The following is an 18,971-nucleotide window of genomic DNA, read 5'->3' as shown; positions in this document are numbered from 1 at the left end:
ATCCGTTTGATACTTTGGTATTCTCTTTAGTTCATTTTTTTAGAATTGGCAACCAAAGCGGCCTAATCTCGACTGATGGTTGACCGATTGGTTGGTCTGCCAATTTAATGTATGTTGCCCTCAATTAATTTCCTTTTGAAGAAATGTGGTTCCCGATGTTATTATGTGGGCTTCATCCCAATTAATATGATGGTCTTCTGACCAACAATGGTGTGCAATTTTTGACTTTTCTGTGAAACCCCTTTCTCGTGTTTTCTTTGTGTTCTTTTATCCTTATGTTTAGTGGTCTTTTTGTCTCGCCTATGTATTCCCTATTGCAGCTACATTTTATACTGTAAACACAGTTTTTGGAATCCTGTGTGCCATTTTTTGGTTTTGGTTTTTTACGAGACTTTGTCTAAGAGTGTTGTGTGTTTTAACGCGGTTCTAATGTTGTACTTTCTACCTACTCTTCTAATTTTCTCCGATAATCCCGGCACATAAGGGATTGACATAAACGCAAATTTATCACAATTCTGTTTTTCTGACTCAGGAATGATTCTTCTGGTTCGTTTTGCACTTATTAATTTACTAATTGAGGGTATCCATTGCTTCTGAGATCCGATTCAATTTTCTTAAATTCTTCTTTTAGTCCATCTTTAATCTGAGCACAAGCTCTTTGCTCTATCAAACAACGAGTAGGCTACTCCTTCTTTGACAGATTTTTGATGGTTGGATTGATAATTTAAATATTTTCCTGTGTGTGTTATCTTTCGAAAAACAGTTGTCTTAAGGACATCCCTATCTCTTAATACACACACATCCAAAAAGGGAAGCTTGTTTTGGACTTCCACTTCCATTGTGAGGCGGATGGAAGGAGAAATACTATTAATGTGATTCAAAAAATTATTTAATTCAATGTCTCCATGAGAAAAAATAACAAAGGTATCATCCACATACCTCCACCAAATCTTCGGTTTGAAACTGAGCTGAAGCCAAAGCTTTTCGCTCGAATTCCTCCATAAAGATATTGGCGAAAATAGGAGACAGTGGAGAACCCATTGCCATCCCCTCATCTTGACGGTAAATTTTACCCTCTAACTCAAAATAATTGCATTGAGTGCATAGTTCTAACAGTTCCATAATTACTGGCACGGGAAGTTTAGTTCTATCCTTTAATGTTTGGTCTTCTTTGAGACGTGATTTAATAAATTCCGAGAGTTTCTGGAACTGGTACATTTGTAAATAGACTTTCGACATCAAAACTTACCAGTTTGTCAGTTTCAGTCAACTTTAGGGATTTTGACTTCTCTACGAAATCCCTGGAATTTTTGATGAAAGAGTCAGTTTTTTCCTACCAATGGTGTTAAGATGTCCAAGAGGACTTTAGACATTCCCTGCAAGGTGAATCACGAGAACTAATGATGGGCCGGAGAGGGATGGGTAGGTTTGTGGATTTTGGGAAGGCCATACATATGGGGGATTTTGGAAGTGGTGAGGAGTTAATTTAGATCTAAATTTATCTGAAAAAAAATTCTTTATGTTTTCTTAAGGTTTTTGCTACTTTGCGTTCAAATGAATCAGTCGGGGTCTTTATTTAAAACTGTATATTTGCCAGTATTTAAAGTTTCCGCAATCTTTTCTTTATACGCTACTGAGTCAAGTACCACAGTAGCGTTGCCTTTGTCGGCAGGTAAGATTTTGACCGTGTCATCTTTCCCAAGGATCGACCTGGCCTTTTTTCTCCTCTATTGTTAAATTGGGTTTTGTGGGAGGAATTTTTCTGAGTAAAAGACTGGCCTCGCAGCGGAAGCGGTCACCCTGTTCCTCAGGTAACTGTGAAAACAGCCGACTCAATTCCAGTTACGAAATCCAGTGCCTTTACCGATTTTTGTGCCACAGAAAAGTTTAAACCCCTTGGATAATACTGATATTTCCGCTTCATTCAGGATTTTCGAAGAGAGATTGATCCTCTTCGAAAATCCTGAATGAAGCGGAAATATCAGTATTATCCAAGGGTTTAAACTTTTTCTGTGGCACAAAAAATCGGTAAAGGCACTGGATTTCGTAACTGGAATTGAGTCGGCTGTTTCACAGTTACCTGAGGAACAGGGTGACCGCTTCCGCTGCGAGGCCAGTCTTTTACTCAGAAAAATTCCTCCCACAAAACCCAATTTAACAATAGAGGAGAAAAAGGCCAAGGTCGATCCTTGGGAAAGATGACACGGTCAAAATTCTTACCTGCCGACAAAGGCAACGCTACTGTGGTACTTGACTCAGTAGCGTAATAAAGAAAAGATTGCGGAAACTTTAAATACTGGCAAATATACAGTTTTAAATAAAGACCCGACTGATTCATTTGAACGCAAAGTAGCAAAAACCTTAAGAAAACATAAAGAATTTTTTTTCAGATAAATTTAGATCTAAATTAACTCCTCACCACTCCAAAATCCCCCATATGTATGGCCTTTCCCAAAATCCACAAACCTACCATCCCTCTCCGGCCCATCATTAGTTCTCGTGATTCACCTTGCAGGGAATTGTCTAAAGTCCTCTTGGACATCTTAACACCATTGGTAGGAAAAACTGACTCTTTCATCAAAAATTCCAGGGATTTCGTAGAGAAGTCAAAATCCCTAAAGTTGACTGAAACTGACAAACTGGTAAGTTTTGATGTCGAAAGTCTATTTACAAATGTACCAGTTCCAGAAACTCTCGGAATTATTAAATCACGTCTCAAAGAAGACCAAACATTAAAGGATAGAACTAAACTTCCCGTGCCAGTAATTATGGAACTGTTAGAAACTATGCACTCAATGCAATTATTTTGAGTTAGAGGGTAAAATTTACCGTCAAGATGAGGGGATGGCAATGGGTTCTCCACTGTCTCCTATTTTCGCCAATATCTTTATGGAGGAATTCGAGCGAAAAGCTTTGGCTTCAGCTCAGTTCAAACCGAAGATTTGGTGGAGGTATGTGGATGATACCTTTGTTATTTTTTCTCATGGAGACATTGAATTAAATAATTTTTTGAATCACATTAATAGTATTTCTCCTTCCATCCGCCTCACAATGGAAGTGGAAGTCCAAAACAAGCTTCCCTTTTTGGATGTGTGTGTATTAAGAGATAGGGATGTCCTTAAGACAACTGTTTTTTCGAAAGATAACACACACAGGAAAATATTTAAATTATCAATCCAACCATCAAAAATCTGTCAAAGAAGGAGTAGCCTACTCGTTGTTTTTGATAGAGCAAAGAGCTTGTGCTCAGATAAAGATGGACTAAAAGAAGAATTTAAGAAAATTGAATCGGATCTCAGAAGCAATGGATTACCCTCAATTAGTAATATAATAAGTGCAAACGAACCAGAAGAATCATTCCTGAGTCAGAAAAAACAGAATTGTGATAAATTTTGCGTTTATGTCAATCCCTTATGTGCCGGGATTATCGGAGAAAATTAGAAGAGTAGGTAGAAAGTACAACATTTAGAACCGCGTTTAAAACACACAACACTCTTAGACAAAGTCTCGTAAAAACAAAACCAAAAAATGGCACACAGGATTCCAAAAACTGTGTTTACAGTATAAAATGTAGCTGCAATAGGGAATACATAGGCGAGACAAAAAGACCACTAAACATAAGGATAAAAGAACACAAAGAAAACACGAGAAAGGGTTTTCACAGAAAAGTCAAAAATTGCACACCATTGTTGGTCAGAAGACCATCATATTAATTGGGATGAAGCCCACATAATACATCGGGAACCACATTTCTTCAAAAGGAAATTAATTGAGGCAACATACATTAAATTGGCAGACCAACCAATCAGTCAACCATCAGTCGAGATTAGGCCGCTTTGGTTGCCAATTCTAAAAAATGAACTAAAGAGAATACCAAAAGTATCAAAACGGATCGGATATTTGCAATAAACCAATGCGGAGTCACAATATGGTTTTAAGAAGTTCATCTCGCATGAACCAATAATAACGAAAGGGCCCATTCCTGTTCCCCTTCCCTTGTATTTCCGCCATCTTGTTTTAGCCGGCCGTCACGATTACCATTGGCTACCCCCTCTGGTCAGTCGTAAATGGTTAGTAGACGAGTGAAGACATATTGTGACCTGTATTCCGTAGTTTAGTTTAATGATTGGTGTTTTTATATAGTTTTTTTTTTAAGTGCATGTCCTTTATGTTAGTGAAGTTGACATACAACATGTAGGTTGTGATTCCTGACTCAGGCGTGCCACAACGCTTTAGTAAGATTTGTTTATTTTAACCTAGTTTGTAATTATGTATTAGGTTAGTTCTTTACCTGAAGAAGAGATCAGATTGCAGATCTCGAAACGTAGTGTTACTGTTTTCTTGTTTCACTTAACGATGGCAAATGTCCGGAAAAATCCTGTTTCCTTCACAATCCTTTATTGGACAAAGATAAAATATTGTAAGCGTATTTTTAAAGATTTATACTATCAAAGAATTAACACTACATATATAGAGATACTAAATTTAAATTGGATCATATTGAAAATTTCGGAAACCAAATAGGTTACGGATGACAAAACCAAAGAACCTGCGTGTGTCTACGAGGCTTTTTAAGGGCCCGTGACTCAGAATACTGTCCTTAAATAACATTGAACCCGTGTAGTCTAAGTTATGTTTGTATGACTGTCCTACGACCTAACACAAGCTTATAACAGCCCACAGTATCGCCTACTTGAATTTAGATCCACAAGGAATCATCAGTCTATAGGTATTATGCACGTGCAGGTTTATTCCACTGAACAAATTATTCAGTTTTCCTGGTCAAAGTTCAGCCATCTTCCATGTTTAAAGTGGTCGGTTATGGATGAATAAAACTAAGCGATTACTCCAACAGATAAACCAAGCAACCCTAATGAGTGGTTAGAAGTAGATTATCTTGGTATCGTTAATTTTAATTATCATCCAGCCGAGATATGACACGTAAATTTATGAATCACGACATTTTGATCTATCTGTGCTCATTATTGTCTTAGAGAGTAAAACAGTTTCTTACTATAGAGAAAGTGGTCGAGATAAATTATTCTCCTTCAATTTCAAACAAGTTCGTTAATTTTGATACACATAAAAAGCACCAATACAAATAAAACATTTTTCTAATTCGCATTGTATATCATTCAGGTACTACTATAATCATCGAGTACTTCTGTGGACTGAAGGGGAGTTTTAATTGTTATTAACCGAATTAAAGCTATAGAAAAGACTATAAGATGTAGATAACACGTATAATATATATCCAGGGTCTTTACAAAAAGGTGTCACAAACTTCTGTGACTGATAGTACTTATTATTCCAAACAAAAAATGTCCTTTAAACATAGGTCGAGAAATGTGTCGTTAAGCCGCTAGCCGTCATTTGGTATTTTTATAAAAAATATGCTTGTAGAACTAGTTAATCTACAGATACTAAACTTCGCACATAGGTAGTAAGTAATACATAAAAAAATAAAAACAATAATGCTGTAATTTTATTTAATATTAACAAAATGACGCCTGTTGACAATTTTAAAGTAAAAAAATACAAAAAACAACAATAAAGCATAGTTAACTGTACAAGATACAAACAAAATTTTAATTTTTATAAACAAATCCAATGGTACCTTTTTCAACAAAATATGTCATCTTATAAGCGAGCATGACCACTTTATAGGTACGCTTGCACAGATAGAGAGCAACAGATATGTCACAGTTGAGAGGTATCAGCTATTTCTTACTCCCGGCTTGTGCAAGCGTACCTTTACAGTGATCACTTATGTGTTTACGGATTTAGTTACTAAAGGTACCGTTAGAATTTGTATAAAAGTACTAAATAGTTGTTATCTAGTGAATTGTTTTTAACTATACTGGGATTTTGCTATTTGTCTTTAAATAACGGTGCCATTTTGTTAATACTAAAGCAGATCACACCATTGTTTACTTTTTTATGTTTAGAGGCTATATTTGTAGGACATTCATATATATATATATATAAGTTAAAATTATAAGGGGATATACGAATTTGCAAATGAGTATGAGATTAAGATACATGATTTGGCTTTAACTTGAGATAAGCTAATGCTTAATTTGATTATTATGCACTAAATTAAATTTTGAAATTTTACATTCATTGTTTCCAATTGTTTTTAACATTAATGGACAGTAAAACTTCATTGTCTATCTGTTATGGGTATACAAAATAGAGCTATTATTATGAGCTAAACATGTTCTCAGCGAAAGGGATCTTGTTTAGATTCTTGCATTTTCGTCAGTCTACGTAAAAGGGATTCTCTTGTCTGTCCATTGTCCACATTTGTTGGTTACTTTTTTTTAAACCAATTAAATCTTAAATGAACCCAACACAACGTCTTTATCATAGTCTGCTGACATACGTGTGCTACATGTTTACTAGCAGGCTATTGTATAACATGAACGTTGATTTACGTTTACATCCTAAAACTAAATGATATTACAGAAATAAACTGACATATGTTGTGATTATCTTGTAAATTTTATTAAAAAATAAGGATTCTGAGTTTTAAAAATAAAAATTATTTATTATTTGAAAAGAACGTTTCAAAATATAGCATTTGTCAAATAAAATGGCATTTATTAGCGTTTAAAAATATAAACCGATGCTTCTTATTATCTTACTAAGATATGGAGACGAAAAATACAGCTTTCTGTTTTATTGTAAAGTTAAATTTGCCAACATGCATCATAGTATGATAAACCCCTTAACAGAAATATGAGAACACAGCTGCGTCAGATTCATTATTTACTAACTGTATGCAACACTAAAACAAATAGCTAAGAAGTATATTCCGGAGTCTGTAACTTATAAACTAAAGTAAGATGTTCCAACTTTCAAATACATCTTACATTTCGTGTTTTAATGTTTATGACAGCGAAACAAATGAAGTGGAACTTGTTCAAACTCACAGCCCTCAATAATTGTTATGATAATAAAGTTTATTAAGATTGAAATTGAATATTCAATGAGCTATTTCATTCCTAATTATTATAATTATTTTAATTGAATCAGCGGTTCACGAAAAGAACATGTTCTTTCACAGCTTCTTGTCTTACAATTATGTAAAAATGTTTATTTACGTTTATTTATGTTTATTTAAGAAAAAACATTTTAAAATTAAAAATATAAATATTAAGTACACACTTGTCAAAGCACATATATATTAATAAAACACATATTCATAGTTTAAAATGCGTAATATGTCAGTATTTGGGTTCGTGGAATATGGTTCAGTATTTTTATATACATTTCACAAGAAAACCGCGTTTGGGGCCCATATTTTAGTAGGAATTATTTTAAACCAAAAAGGGCGACGACAAAAATCAGTTAGTACTCGGATTTTTGTAACGGATTAAACATAGGAACACTTTTGTCATATTTTTTACATACTTTAGAAATATAAATTTTTAGGGGGCCTTAAAGTGTATTCACATTTATATAATAAGATGAGTGGTTAATTGTATACAAGAAACTGTAAGATGAACATTTACATAATTTATGTGTTGCACACAATAAACAGACCGGTAGTGGTGATCTTTAAAGAATTTGACGTGATATAACTAAGACTACTGGCTTATTCTGAACTATTGCATATGATGTGCATACCACTACTGGCCAAGTTTTGGTGTATAACACAAATTTGCTAAATACATTCACCAGTTATTCCTGACCAGCCGAACTTGAGGTCATTTAGACATGTGTTGCCGGTTTAAATCTTGACTTCCGGAAGAGAGCAGAATAAACTCCCAAGATGCCAGATCACCTGTTGTGGGTACCCGTGTATGATAGAGACAACGGCAGCGACAAGCATCGGAGACAGTGTTGACCCAGTAAGTGCTCCTTCCTCACAGGACATCAGACAAGCCCGGTTTCTGGCAAAAGTTCGCACTTTCACTGAACTGCCTCCACTGGTCGCTTCCACACACGCATATTATAGGTTAAGTTGTTGCCGGCTGCCTCTATTAAGTGCAGATCAGCAGAGGTAGACATGTACATCTATATTACTGCTTTATGCGTAGAGATATCCTTTGTGTCTCAAATCGCGGAAATAAGTAATAGACATCGTTCTTAAACGCGAGCTATGCCACAAGGTTGGTCGATTATGCCACAAGTACTTGTACCAGAAAAAGAATATACCAGTTCTACTATCAAAACATTAACATTTAGATTAAACTATACAAATTTAAAAGATCAAGTAATGAATTTCTGAGTAAGTCAACATACTTCTCTTTGTTAACCCATACACAATGCATCCGCATTCGAATACTTACAGGTAGTCTTGATAGGTTTTGAAAATATATTGCTAAACAGTCAATGAGAAATCACTTTAAAAGTGTCCACTTTACTCTAAAACCATATACATGTCGTTAGTATTGTTTCTAAAAGTATGATATATAGGAAAACTATTTTTGTTCTTGAAAACTAAAATAAATCACAACTATGGAAGATCATTAGTTGCTTCACTTTTGTGATAAATTTCGAATTTAATCATTTAAATTATCAAATTAAAATAATCCATTAATTAAAATTTCATTAAAACTACATTTTTAAATAAACGTAATAACGAAGGAGAAAAGTAATAGGAATAACCGGTTAACTCCAATTTGTATTGAATATGTAAAACTAGACGGATTATTCAGCATTAAAAAAGTTGTAAGGCAAGCTATTCAAACTATCTTTTCCCACTGTATCAACTAGTCATTTCAATTAATAACAAATTTTATTTATTTTAAGATTTTTAATTCATGGTTTTACGTTTACTACTAGCTAAAACAGTCTTGGTTGTATCATTATCTTGTACTATTTTTTTGACGTGTAAAGTTTCTACTTTATAAGCGAAACAATTTAAAACTATTTATTACTGCCGGGACTTTTGGGCAAATATTCTCAACGAACAAATCCAGATCCTTACGTGTTTTCTAGATGACAGATTCTAATACTGAACAGATTACCAGAGTTTTATATAAAAATATGTTTTAAAACATATAGCAACATGAATAAGTCAAAATTTACTAAGCATGAGCAGGTACGAAGTGAATAATTTATTTACAAAAACAGATACATTTTGAAACCGCTGATTTACAATTTTTTATTGTTGCAGTGTTTAAATAACGAAATGTAAGCAAAACTTTTAAAAGCAAAAATTTATTGGTATGGTATCATTCCGTTACAAAATTTTAATATGACAACAAGATCTTGAACATGAAAAACACCACGTTTAAAATTTAAAACCGGTTCCATATGCGAACATCTGCATATGTCAATTATCCAGAGGTGATATTTTTGTTTATTATGACTGATTAATAGACCGACCTTAAGTTGAATGGCACTTACCTTGAACCGGGGTACCCATTGTGTTCCGGCACACAGACTAACAGTCTACTAGGCCATCGACTGCCGTCCCCTCCCCAACCATCGGTCCTCCTCTTTCTCCCTCCCTACCATGCTTCGTCTTACTCTTGCATTTCTTCTCAATATTATGGTCTTTGTTTTGGTTCGGTATTCCTAACCTCAATCTGCTGACTACGCTCATTCCGGTCGTGCCGTGTAGTTGACAGGTAACGAGTGTGTTTGTTTTCATAGGAATCGCAAACCTAGCGTTCTGCGCTTTAATGTTTCTGTACTGCAATATCAGCTCCGCCTTTAAGTTCTTCCAGTTACATTCTGAAAGTTTCGATGTGAACAAAAGGAATAAATACAACATATATTTCAATATTGTATGGCTTTTGTTTAGTGTGTCGGCATAATATAACTAATTAGACAATGTTTATATGACTACGTAACTTTGTAACAGTTAAGTTTTCTTTATCACAGGCGTTTTTACTGACATTAATCCCGGACAATTATGATTTTATTTCTATTCGATGAAAATGAACACAAAGATATCTTACTTTAAGTAATGATATAATAATGTAAGAAACATTTAATGAGATTTCTGACAGTGCTCTGTAAGCTGTTTGGAGGTTAACCTTACTGAGGGTTTAATGTTTAGAATAGAAATGTTTTTGACACATCCATCCAGGCTGACCCGTCGATGACGTTTAACCTTGTACAAGTTACCAGGTCACCAGTAGGGCGGCGAAGGGGTGGAACATGCCAATGGACGTTGGTTTATAGTGGCCTATCAATACAGCCAAGGGCAAAATCAAATTATGTCCATATATAACTGCAGCTTGTTGGGTATACCGCTTTCCATGTGATACATTTTTCAAAAATGAAATCAGTGTGGAGTTTTGTTCATTAATGAACGATTACTCCAGCAATTCCATGTCCTGAAAGTTGTGCGTTGAATCTCGTATCTTTAAACGTTATAAAATGCCATTAACCGTGAGCTAAAATCTAAGGTATCAAATTTATTTAATTTGTAACGTCCAACTTTATAATGTGTACGCGCACGTTAAGACAACGGAATGTTTTTAAATATTAATAAAAGTTATGATGAACATAATAAACGATGGGACGAATTCCTTTGAAACATCTTTATAATCCAAACTTGAAAGGCGATTCATCATGGCCAAAATTGATTCCAAACGTCAAAAAAGAGATTATTTTAACAATTTATAGATGATGTTTTGACTTTATGCCCCACTTTTGAAAAATTTGGAGAGTCCCAACTTCGAAATGGTGCGTTTTTGGAAAAGCACGTTGCATAAAATGTACTGTTTTATACGCCGGTTAGAAGTTGGAAGTATTAAATATTTCTTAAACATTTATTTATTGTAATATACCTATCTGAGTAATAATGAAACAAATATTATCGCGGTGTCTGTTTTATTAAGTTCATTACGGTTCATTATGATTTGTAAAGAGATTCTATTTAAAAATTACCAATCCACCAATAATAAAGAAAAATTTAAAATACGTTAAAATTAAAATATATTAATACCGCGAAAGTGTTGAATATAATATTGGTGTAAAGAAGGTCCATTATTGAGATCGTTATTAAAATCGTATTGGTTATTTTTAAATAACTTTTACGTTTTCAAATTATCCTCTGTCCTAAATAGATGGTATAAAGATATATATATATATATATATATATATATATATATATATATATATATTTGATAAGAAATAAGTACGCAAGTTCTCTTGTTTGTCCTTTAGCAGTATGTTTACTACAATTCTATTTTCTATTTATTATCTCCTAACGTTGTAGGTAAGAGTAGCTTGGGATCTGGTAGCGAAGTTTCATAATTAACAATCAATTCAAGTTCGCAATGTATTAAGTCGTTATTATTAATAAACACAAGAATGGTAAATTGTTTAAGTTTATTATATATTGAACTGCCACACTCATGTATTACGCAAATCGACAGCCTCTTCATGTTTATTTATTATCTTACTGTGATTAAACGTAACAAACTTGATTTAATCATCGAAATCACATTTATACAAGGCATTAATGGTATTACAAATATCGTCCAATATGATCCCACACATTCAGTCGCATCGTGTGAGTCGTAACGATAAAGTTTGTAAATGTAGCCTTAAGGGTATTATTGCAACTGGTAACTTTGCCGTTACAGCATAAAAGCAGCAGAAGTGGATTTGACGACTTGCGATATCAACTTTACTTTGATGTTTGATTGATTAATGTGTTGTCTTGGTTAGTCTAATCTCTAAAAGACAAATAACATTGATTTAGACTCTTCTAATATAACTCACACTTGATAGAACCTGTAATTATTGTAATGCTTCGTAATGATTCTTTATTTGAAACTATACTGTTACAATTTTGCCTTTAATTTGATTTTTACCACCCACAATTGAAGATCCAAACCAAAAATGCTTCCTTATATATTTTCCCGAAATAATAAACCATATCTACATTAAATAGGTTATAACTACAGAGAAAACAAAACTCTTTAAAATGGAGACATAAACTGGAGTAACAAAAACACAGCGGTATTGCCCCTGTCACAGTGTATACAGTGTCACATTACTCTACCATCCCTCACCCCCTTTTTCACCCTTTTCTGTGACAGCACTAACATAATCATCTGTGGTCTCGGAATATAGACGGAAATTGACTGCTTTGAATCTGATAATGAAATATTGGCTGGATTATTTGAAGTAACATCTGGGCAGTCCAGCTTGAAGTCGTAAAAGAATTAAAGAAACTTCTAGACGAAGCAGAATATAAATGAGAGTATCCTGCACGACAATATTCGGTGGTGGACGTTACGTCTGAATACCCCTATACACCTCGCGTATAATGCAGTTTTACGTATATAAAACATTACTGATCCATCTCAACATCTATTGGAATAGACAAATATCATCATCTTAATAGACAACGTGTAAATCAAGTAGACAATATGTGACCATAGCTACGTCATAGCGGAAACAGCTGGTGGTTAACAGATAATATTATATCAGCAGTATTACTGAAAATGTATCTAAATCTTTGAGTCGTGCTATAATACGAAACACATAAAACAACATGCCCATGCTCCACAGTCGTGGATCAGCTTTGTAAATAATAATATAAACATGTAAACTGCATGAGCCTAAATTACAAAGTCCTAATGTCCACACGATGCATCCAGCAAATTTCACACCTCCTTATGGAAGATTAAGAAGTTGCGAACAACGTCCTGCTTGAGCTGGCTGTAGATTTCTAAATAAAGTTCCTGAAGAAATAAGGTAAAATAATCATGAAAACGCTTTAAATTACGTTAGGTCAATATTAGTATCTCACTGTTTTTATAAAGTTGGTTAACTGATGTCTCGAGCTTCAATAATTATGTAGTGATAAGGGAGAATTGAGATCCAAAGATATACTGTGTTTTTTTTTATTATAACACTAAGGGAGAATTGAGATCCAAAGATATACTGTGTTTTTATTTATTATAACACTAGTGAATCAATAAAGAAATGTAAAAAAGTGGCACATGCAAAAAATGTAAAGTTAAAAAATTATTATACTTGTAGGAACCAAAATGTTAACATTTGAAAAAATCTAAGATTATTATATCTAGTGCATCTCAAATTTTGATGCTTGATATGCTAATCAAGTACATAAATAGTGTACTTGTCCATTGCTGCAAAGATGTTAGTATAATAAAGATTTGAACGCACCATGTAATGTTTTCGGTGCGCAACCACAGAAACGAAACAACCATCATCTCTATCAACTCTTGCACTAATGAGTACATTTAATGTAAACACGTTTGAAAATCATAAATATTTTCCTCATTCTAAGCCTTTACATTGTTTAACAAAAATATTTATAAACTAGATAAAAGTTTGGTCAGTGACATTGGTATCTAAACTTTAAAGATTACAGTAATATGGAAACATAAATTATTATTATTGTATAATATTGTAAATAACTTTAAGTAAACAATGCAAATTACATTTAAGATAATTAAGATTTTCTTGCTTTAGATTTAAATTTACGTCTATACTTATTAATGAAGCTATAACCAACCTGCAATTCTAAATTTATGTCTTTATTATAGTTTTAACGGGTATTTTATTTACATTAAATGTATATTTTTAAATTAGTGTTTAATCGTTAATTAATAATATACATGATCATGGTTTGGATAACTTTTTCATGAAATCAGTGCTTAAAGACAATCAATAAGTAATAATTAATAAAATAACAGTATTGTAGAAAGAATTATATTTGTTAAATAGTCAAAGATTCAAGTAGTTTTGTATCAATATTGCTAAACCTATTTTTCTTTAATTACTGTTCTTGTTTGTTTGCGTTCCAACAATACCTCATCACAATGTTTGTTTTGGAAGTTATGAATGGATGACACTTTAGAAACTCGTATTTCCCCTTTATGTTTATACTATTAGCCTAACTAACATGTTTTATTTATAATGTGTAGTAACCGAGTTATTCTTTATATAATTTTTATAAATCTTTATTGTATCTATTCCTGTAAATAACATGCTTTGTAAATTCTTGTTTCAAATCTCATACATCTCAGTAATTATTTGTATGCATATTTACAATGAAATACTGTAGTTAAATCGTATTTTAATTGGGAAGTTAAAACCTATTGGTGTTATTACTACTGTTATTATTATTAATTGTTCAATTACAGATAAAATATAACTAAAAATTTATATTGCTCAATACTTAAAAAGTATTTCTATGCATTATGCAATTGTTTATGAAATTAATAATTTGTTTAAAACTTGACACACGGATATTACTAAAAATTCCAATGATAAAACTGTTAAGTGCAAGAAACAAATTATAGACTTAAGTTACATCATATTTTATAAAAATACATGTGTTATAATTTTTTTTACAATTACTAGTTTTAAACTCCAGAATCGTAATATTTACAATGTCTGGCTGCAAATATTATGTAATATTATAAGTTTTATTGTCCATTATGTATTTTATAACCTATACAGAAGGAGCACAAATCTTCTAACATGAGAAGAAGGAAAGAATGATTGTCGCTACTAATGTTAAAATACCATTTGCTTTAGTTTTCAATGCCCATAAACTACTTTCAATAATGATATTTATTGTTGTACGTTTTATGGATCGGCCTATAAATAGCTGTCCGCAGTGAAAAAATAATGTAGTAGAAATAGCATTGATGTAGCATTTGTCTGAAATATAAGTAACAATTGGAATCATAGGAATGAAGTATTATTTTTTACAAAACGCTAAATTGTATGTTAAATGTAGTATTACGTAGGAAATAACCTTTAAACACAATTTTGTTTCACTTTTTATCAACCAAGCAAGGCTAGGAAGTTATTTTGTGGAGCACTCCACACATAGTTCTTTTATGATAACAGTAGACTATGTAATACAATTAAAACCTTTAAAGCGCTTATCAATAGTTTACGTATTATATACAGTATAAGAAATCTACACAGGGTATACACTCATTCAATACAAAGAAAGAACATTCTTATTCTGCAGTACGAGTATATACGAGGTTCTGAGAAACCTCATGTGTTTTCCGACAAACCATTTAGTAGTTCAGATATACGTAGGAAAACGGTATTTTTATTGCAACAGTATCTGTTAGGATTTTGGATAAGTCCCCATTCACCCTGTCTAGTGAAACGTATGTACTCTCTTCTTCTATGATACTACATTCTCCAGACAGTCTGGCCTTATTCAAACCAGCTTTATTCAGCGTTGAATCTGACAAGTACATTTGATACTAAAATATGTTTTCTTTCTGAACAATTTGAGTTACTTTTATTGGAATAACATATATTGCATGACAACAAACTAAGTAATGTTCTGGTGGTTGTAGGAAAGCACAGTAACTGAAAGGATAGACAAATGTTATGGATGTTTTAAGATAAATGTAATTAAATTAGTATGTATGCTTGCCGCTCTCACTGGTATTTTACAAGCAATTATATTATATACCAGCACAGAACAAATACAACGCCTTGAGATAAAAATATATCATTTATCTTGTTGTATATGTATATTATAATCATTTTATGAGTTTCAATTTGTGATAGTACAATGTGAGCATTTTCAGAATTAACATTATACAATTTGAGATAAATATCCACACATTGACATTAATGTTTTTGAAGAATGTATATGAAGAAGGCAGATAATTAGAATTGTCAATGGCCGTACAATTTTATGTAAAATGTTAGATTTAGCTCAATGTTTATGTTTAGTTATGGATGTTATGGATAACATTATAAAATTTAGCTATCATGTTTAGCTCAAACATTTTATGTCACATGTATTTTAAAAATGAATTTCCAAATCTTAATTTCTTGACATTCACGTGTAAACTAATTTATAAATATATGTTTCAAAACGATGTATATATGTACTATCAAGTTGTCCGTAGGAAATAACTAATTCTACCCAATGAAATAATTTCCAGTTATAAATATAAACAATAGTATTAACACATTTTTTTGAGAATTTTAAAGTTGGAATTAGCACAGTTTATTGATTTTATGTATCCGTTAACACGTCTTGGTTGCTAATATCAGTTATATGTACTTCATAAGTTACATCAAAGAAGCGTATTTCACTTTTAATAAATAATGGAGATATAAATAAAATGGACAACAAACGATCTGAAATCTGATCCTTGATTGTCATAGTAAAGCGCTCGGAAATTCTAGAATTTCCCCTCTAGGTTTTAGAGCTCTTCTACTAGAGAAACAAAAACGCCTCATGTTTGCTACGTTTTTCATCCTATCAGAACACGTGGCCTAAACGGTTAATAATAAAGATTGAAACAACACTATGGTTTTAAGTAAAATTACCTTAAAATGGCCTGATCAATAGTTATTGTAAATATAAGTACGCCTAATCAAACTGCATCACTAAACATAACAAACGTGTTTATTTTAAATTTTTTACGATTAGATGCTTAAAACAGGAAGCATTTTGAACGTCATCACCTATATGAAAGTACGTAGAGGCGATAGCGATGTTGTTACGTTTTTCAGATAATGTCATGGAATATAATACATATACAACTTTGTTATTCTAGAGAACCAGGGTCTGCCTATAATTGCATTTGTAACAAAACCGGACCTTCTAACAAATATCGTAATGCAATATCTGCATTCTAATTATTTACATAAAAAATAGGCTAGCATTATCACATTATGGAATGCTAATATCGCATTCGTCATTGAATCAATTGAATGTCATAAAATAAATGTTTAGACCAAAAGTCAAATCTGTTTTTAGCTTTTAAATTTCTGTAATCGTTTTTTCTTGTTTCATCCACGATTTTAAATTTCATTTCGTACTTCTTAAAATGTAGAATTTAGGTAACAAACACAAATAAATAGTTCCAATACAATAAATAAAAGATAAAACCCCATTTTAAAATAAAGTTTCCTAAAATAGTTTTTAAGTAAAATGCCAGTTTATAATTATTTATAAAGAAATAATTTTGCAAGAATATAACAAAATAATAAAAATTATTAATAATATAATTTGTGAAATGCAACCAATAAAAACCATTTTGAATCCGTTACTAATACTAGTCTTTGTGGTTGTTCAATAGTTTAATGAAAAACAAAAATGAAATAAGGTTCGCGTATATTGAACGACAACAATGTATAAAAATAATATAAATTATATGAACAGAAATAAATTAAAACAGGTGTTTTGGAACTATGACATTGGGTTCCTTTTAACATTCATAACTGATTGCATTTGCAGCAGTCGTGTTACCAGGAAGTTCCGGTTTTGCTGAAAGTTTATAAACTCGTTACACACGAGTCAACTTGATCGCTCGTCAACCGGCAACCTGGTCGCCGAGCTATCAGTGTACCGGTTGATCGGCCTTTTTCGGCACCTTGTTCCCGACCAATTACGCGACCAGAAATCAAATGCCAACTGGATGGGGAAAATGAAATTGGTGTATGCGTTTCCCTGTTTGGGGGAACTGCAAATCGCTTTTAAATCACCAGTTTGCAGGTTGACGAGCGATCAAGTTGCACTGAGCAGTCACTCGTTTGACAATCTTCTGCTTCGTAATTTGCCGGTTCTTAATCAAGCAATATGGTTAATGAAAAGACGGGCGCCGTTGTGGTGGTACTAATTTATTATTTAGCAGTGGATCCAAAAGAAAAGAAAAGGCTGAAAAGGTTTTGGGAAAAAGTTGGTTTAATCACTTTTAAGAGCACCAAGACAGGAAAACCAAAAGACTTCAAGAAATAGAAATTCTGAAAGTAATTTTCTTCACCTTTCTAGTTTGTTGGAACCCCTCACTAAAAAGAAAGTCAACCTCTTAATGAAGCTGATAAGAGCTAGTATGAGACCGTAGTGTGCATGCACTGACCTCGGATACCGTTCATGATGGTTGCTTGACGCCACACTCTTGGCAATCACTAGACGACCAATTTGGTGGATCGCCTGTGCATATAGGATGATCTCGACATTTTTGGCAATCTGCTTTAAATGGTCCTATACATTGGGCGATACTCGAGAAATTTGGTCGCCAGTAATCAAATTGCTTGTCGACGAACAAACGCGTGATCTAATATATGGGTATCTTTACATAATTTATGTATAACAGAAGAAACTCCCCCCCCCCCAACAAAATTATTACGATTTTTAAGTATGAACTAAGTGGTGGGAAACTGTTTGATTGATATAGATTAGATTAATTTTAAATTAATTTTACTTACGAGTATTTCTCCTGGACTGTGCCTTTGAACTGTAACCGCATTATTTAAGGTTCGTAAACATTTGTGACGCAAAAGCCTTTGTGTAGAAATGTTGCACATCCAAATATTTTTGAAAAAGCAATTGGGTTGCATAAGAGTATATCTAAATAGTTACTCAGACATCCGCGTTTTTAAAGAGATTCTGACATTTAAAAATTCAATATTATTAAAAGAGTTATTTGTGAAGAATAAACGTTGTTAAAAATGAGGAATATACATAATTTATAAAATATTGTTACCTATTTAAAACTGAGACAAACAATTTAAGAAATAAGTTTGTAATTCCATTATTTGTTAAATTTTGTATTGTAGAACATCGATAAAGTTTCCCTTTCCATTTCCTCAGCTAAAATGTACACACAGTAAGCATTTATTTGAGTTGTTTAGAAATTAGATTACAGTAGGGTAAATTCAGTAATTTTATAAATTATTAAAAAGTTTTATACTTGAATTCGCAATGTTTCCATACTAAACATAAAAAAAGGAAATAAACCAGATTTAACACATTGTATATGTCTATCAAACGTAATACCTAATTAAAAATAATAATACGACAAAATGTAAAATTTACTACATATCTGGCTGGTATACTCCTTACGGCAGAGTGTTATACTAAACAACCTCACTATCACTACACGTTTGAGCTAAAACAATTCTTCAATGTGAAAATAGTATTATGGGCTTCTCTTGCCAATGAAAACCTAATGTTTTATATATAAGTAGATATGAATATGCCGGTTCTAGACCACTTTTGGGACACACAGAAAATCAAGGGAAAA

General features: G+C 32.5%; 1 protein-coding gene across 1 annotated transcript in view; it reads right to left on the bottom strand.

Annotated features, from left to right (window-relative positions):
- Positions 1–9,421, bottom strand: part of LOC124368995 (synaptic vesicle glycoprotein 2C-like) — an 87,175-nt gene extending 77,754 nt beyond the window's left edge. The window contains exon 1 of the mRNA XM_046826592.1: positions 9,361–9,421. Coding sequence (XP_046682548.1) covers positions 9,361–9,379 — 19 coding nt within the window. The 5' untranslated portion in view covers positions 9,380–9,421. The remainder of the gene's footprint in view (positions 1–9,360) is intronic.
- Between the last annotated feature and the right edge of the window lie 9,550 nt (positions 9,422–18,971).

The sequence above is a fragment of the Homalodisca vitripennis genome, chromosome X, assembly GCF_021130785.1.
Source record: "Homalodisca vitripennis isolate AUS2020 chromosome X, UT_GWSS_2.1, whole genome shotgun sequence".
NCBI lineage: Eukaryota > Metazoa > Arthropoda > Insecta > Hemiptera > Cicadellidae > Homalodisca > Homalodisca vitripennis.
The sequence above is the reverse complement of the archived record's forward strand: the minus strand, read 5'-3'. Positions and strand labels throughout refer to the sequence as shown.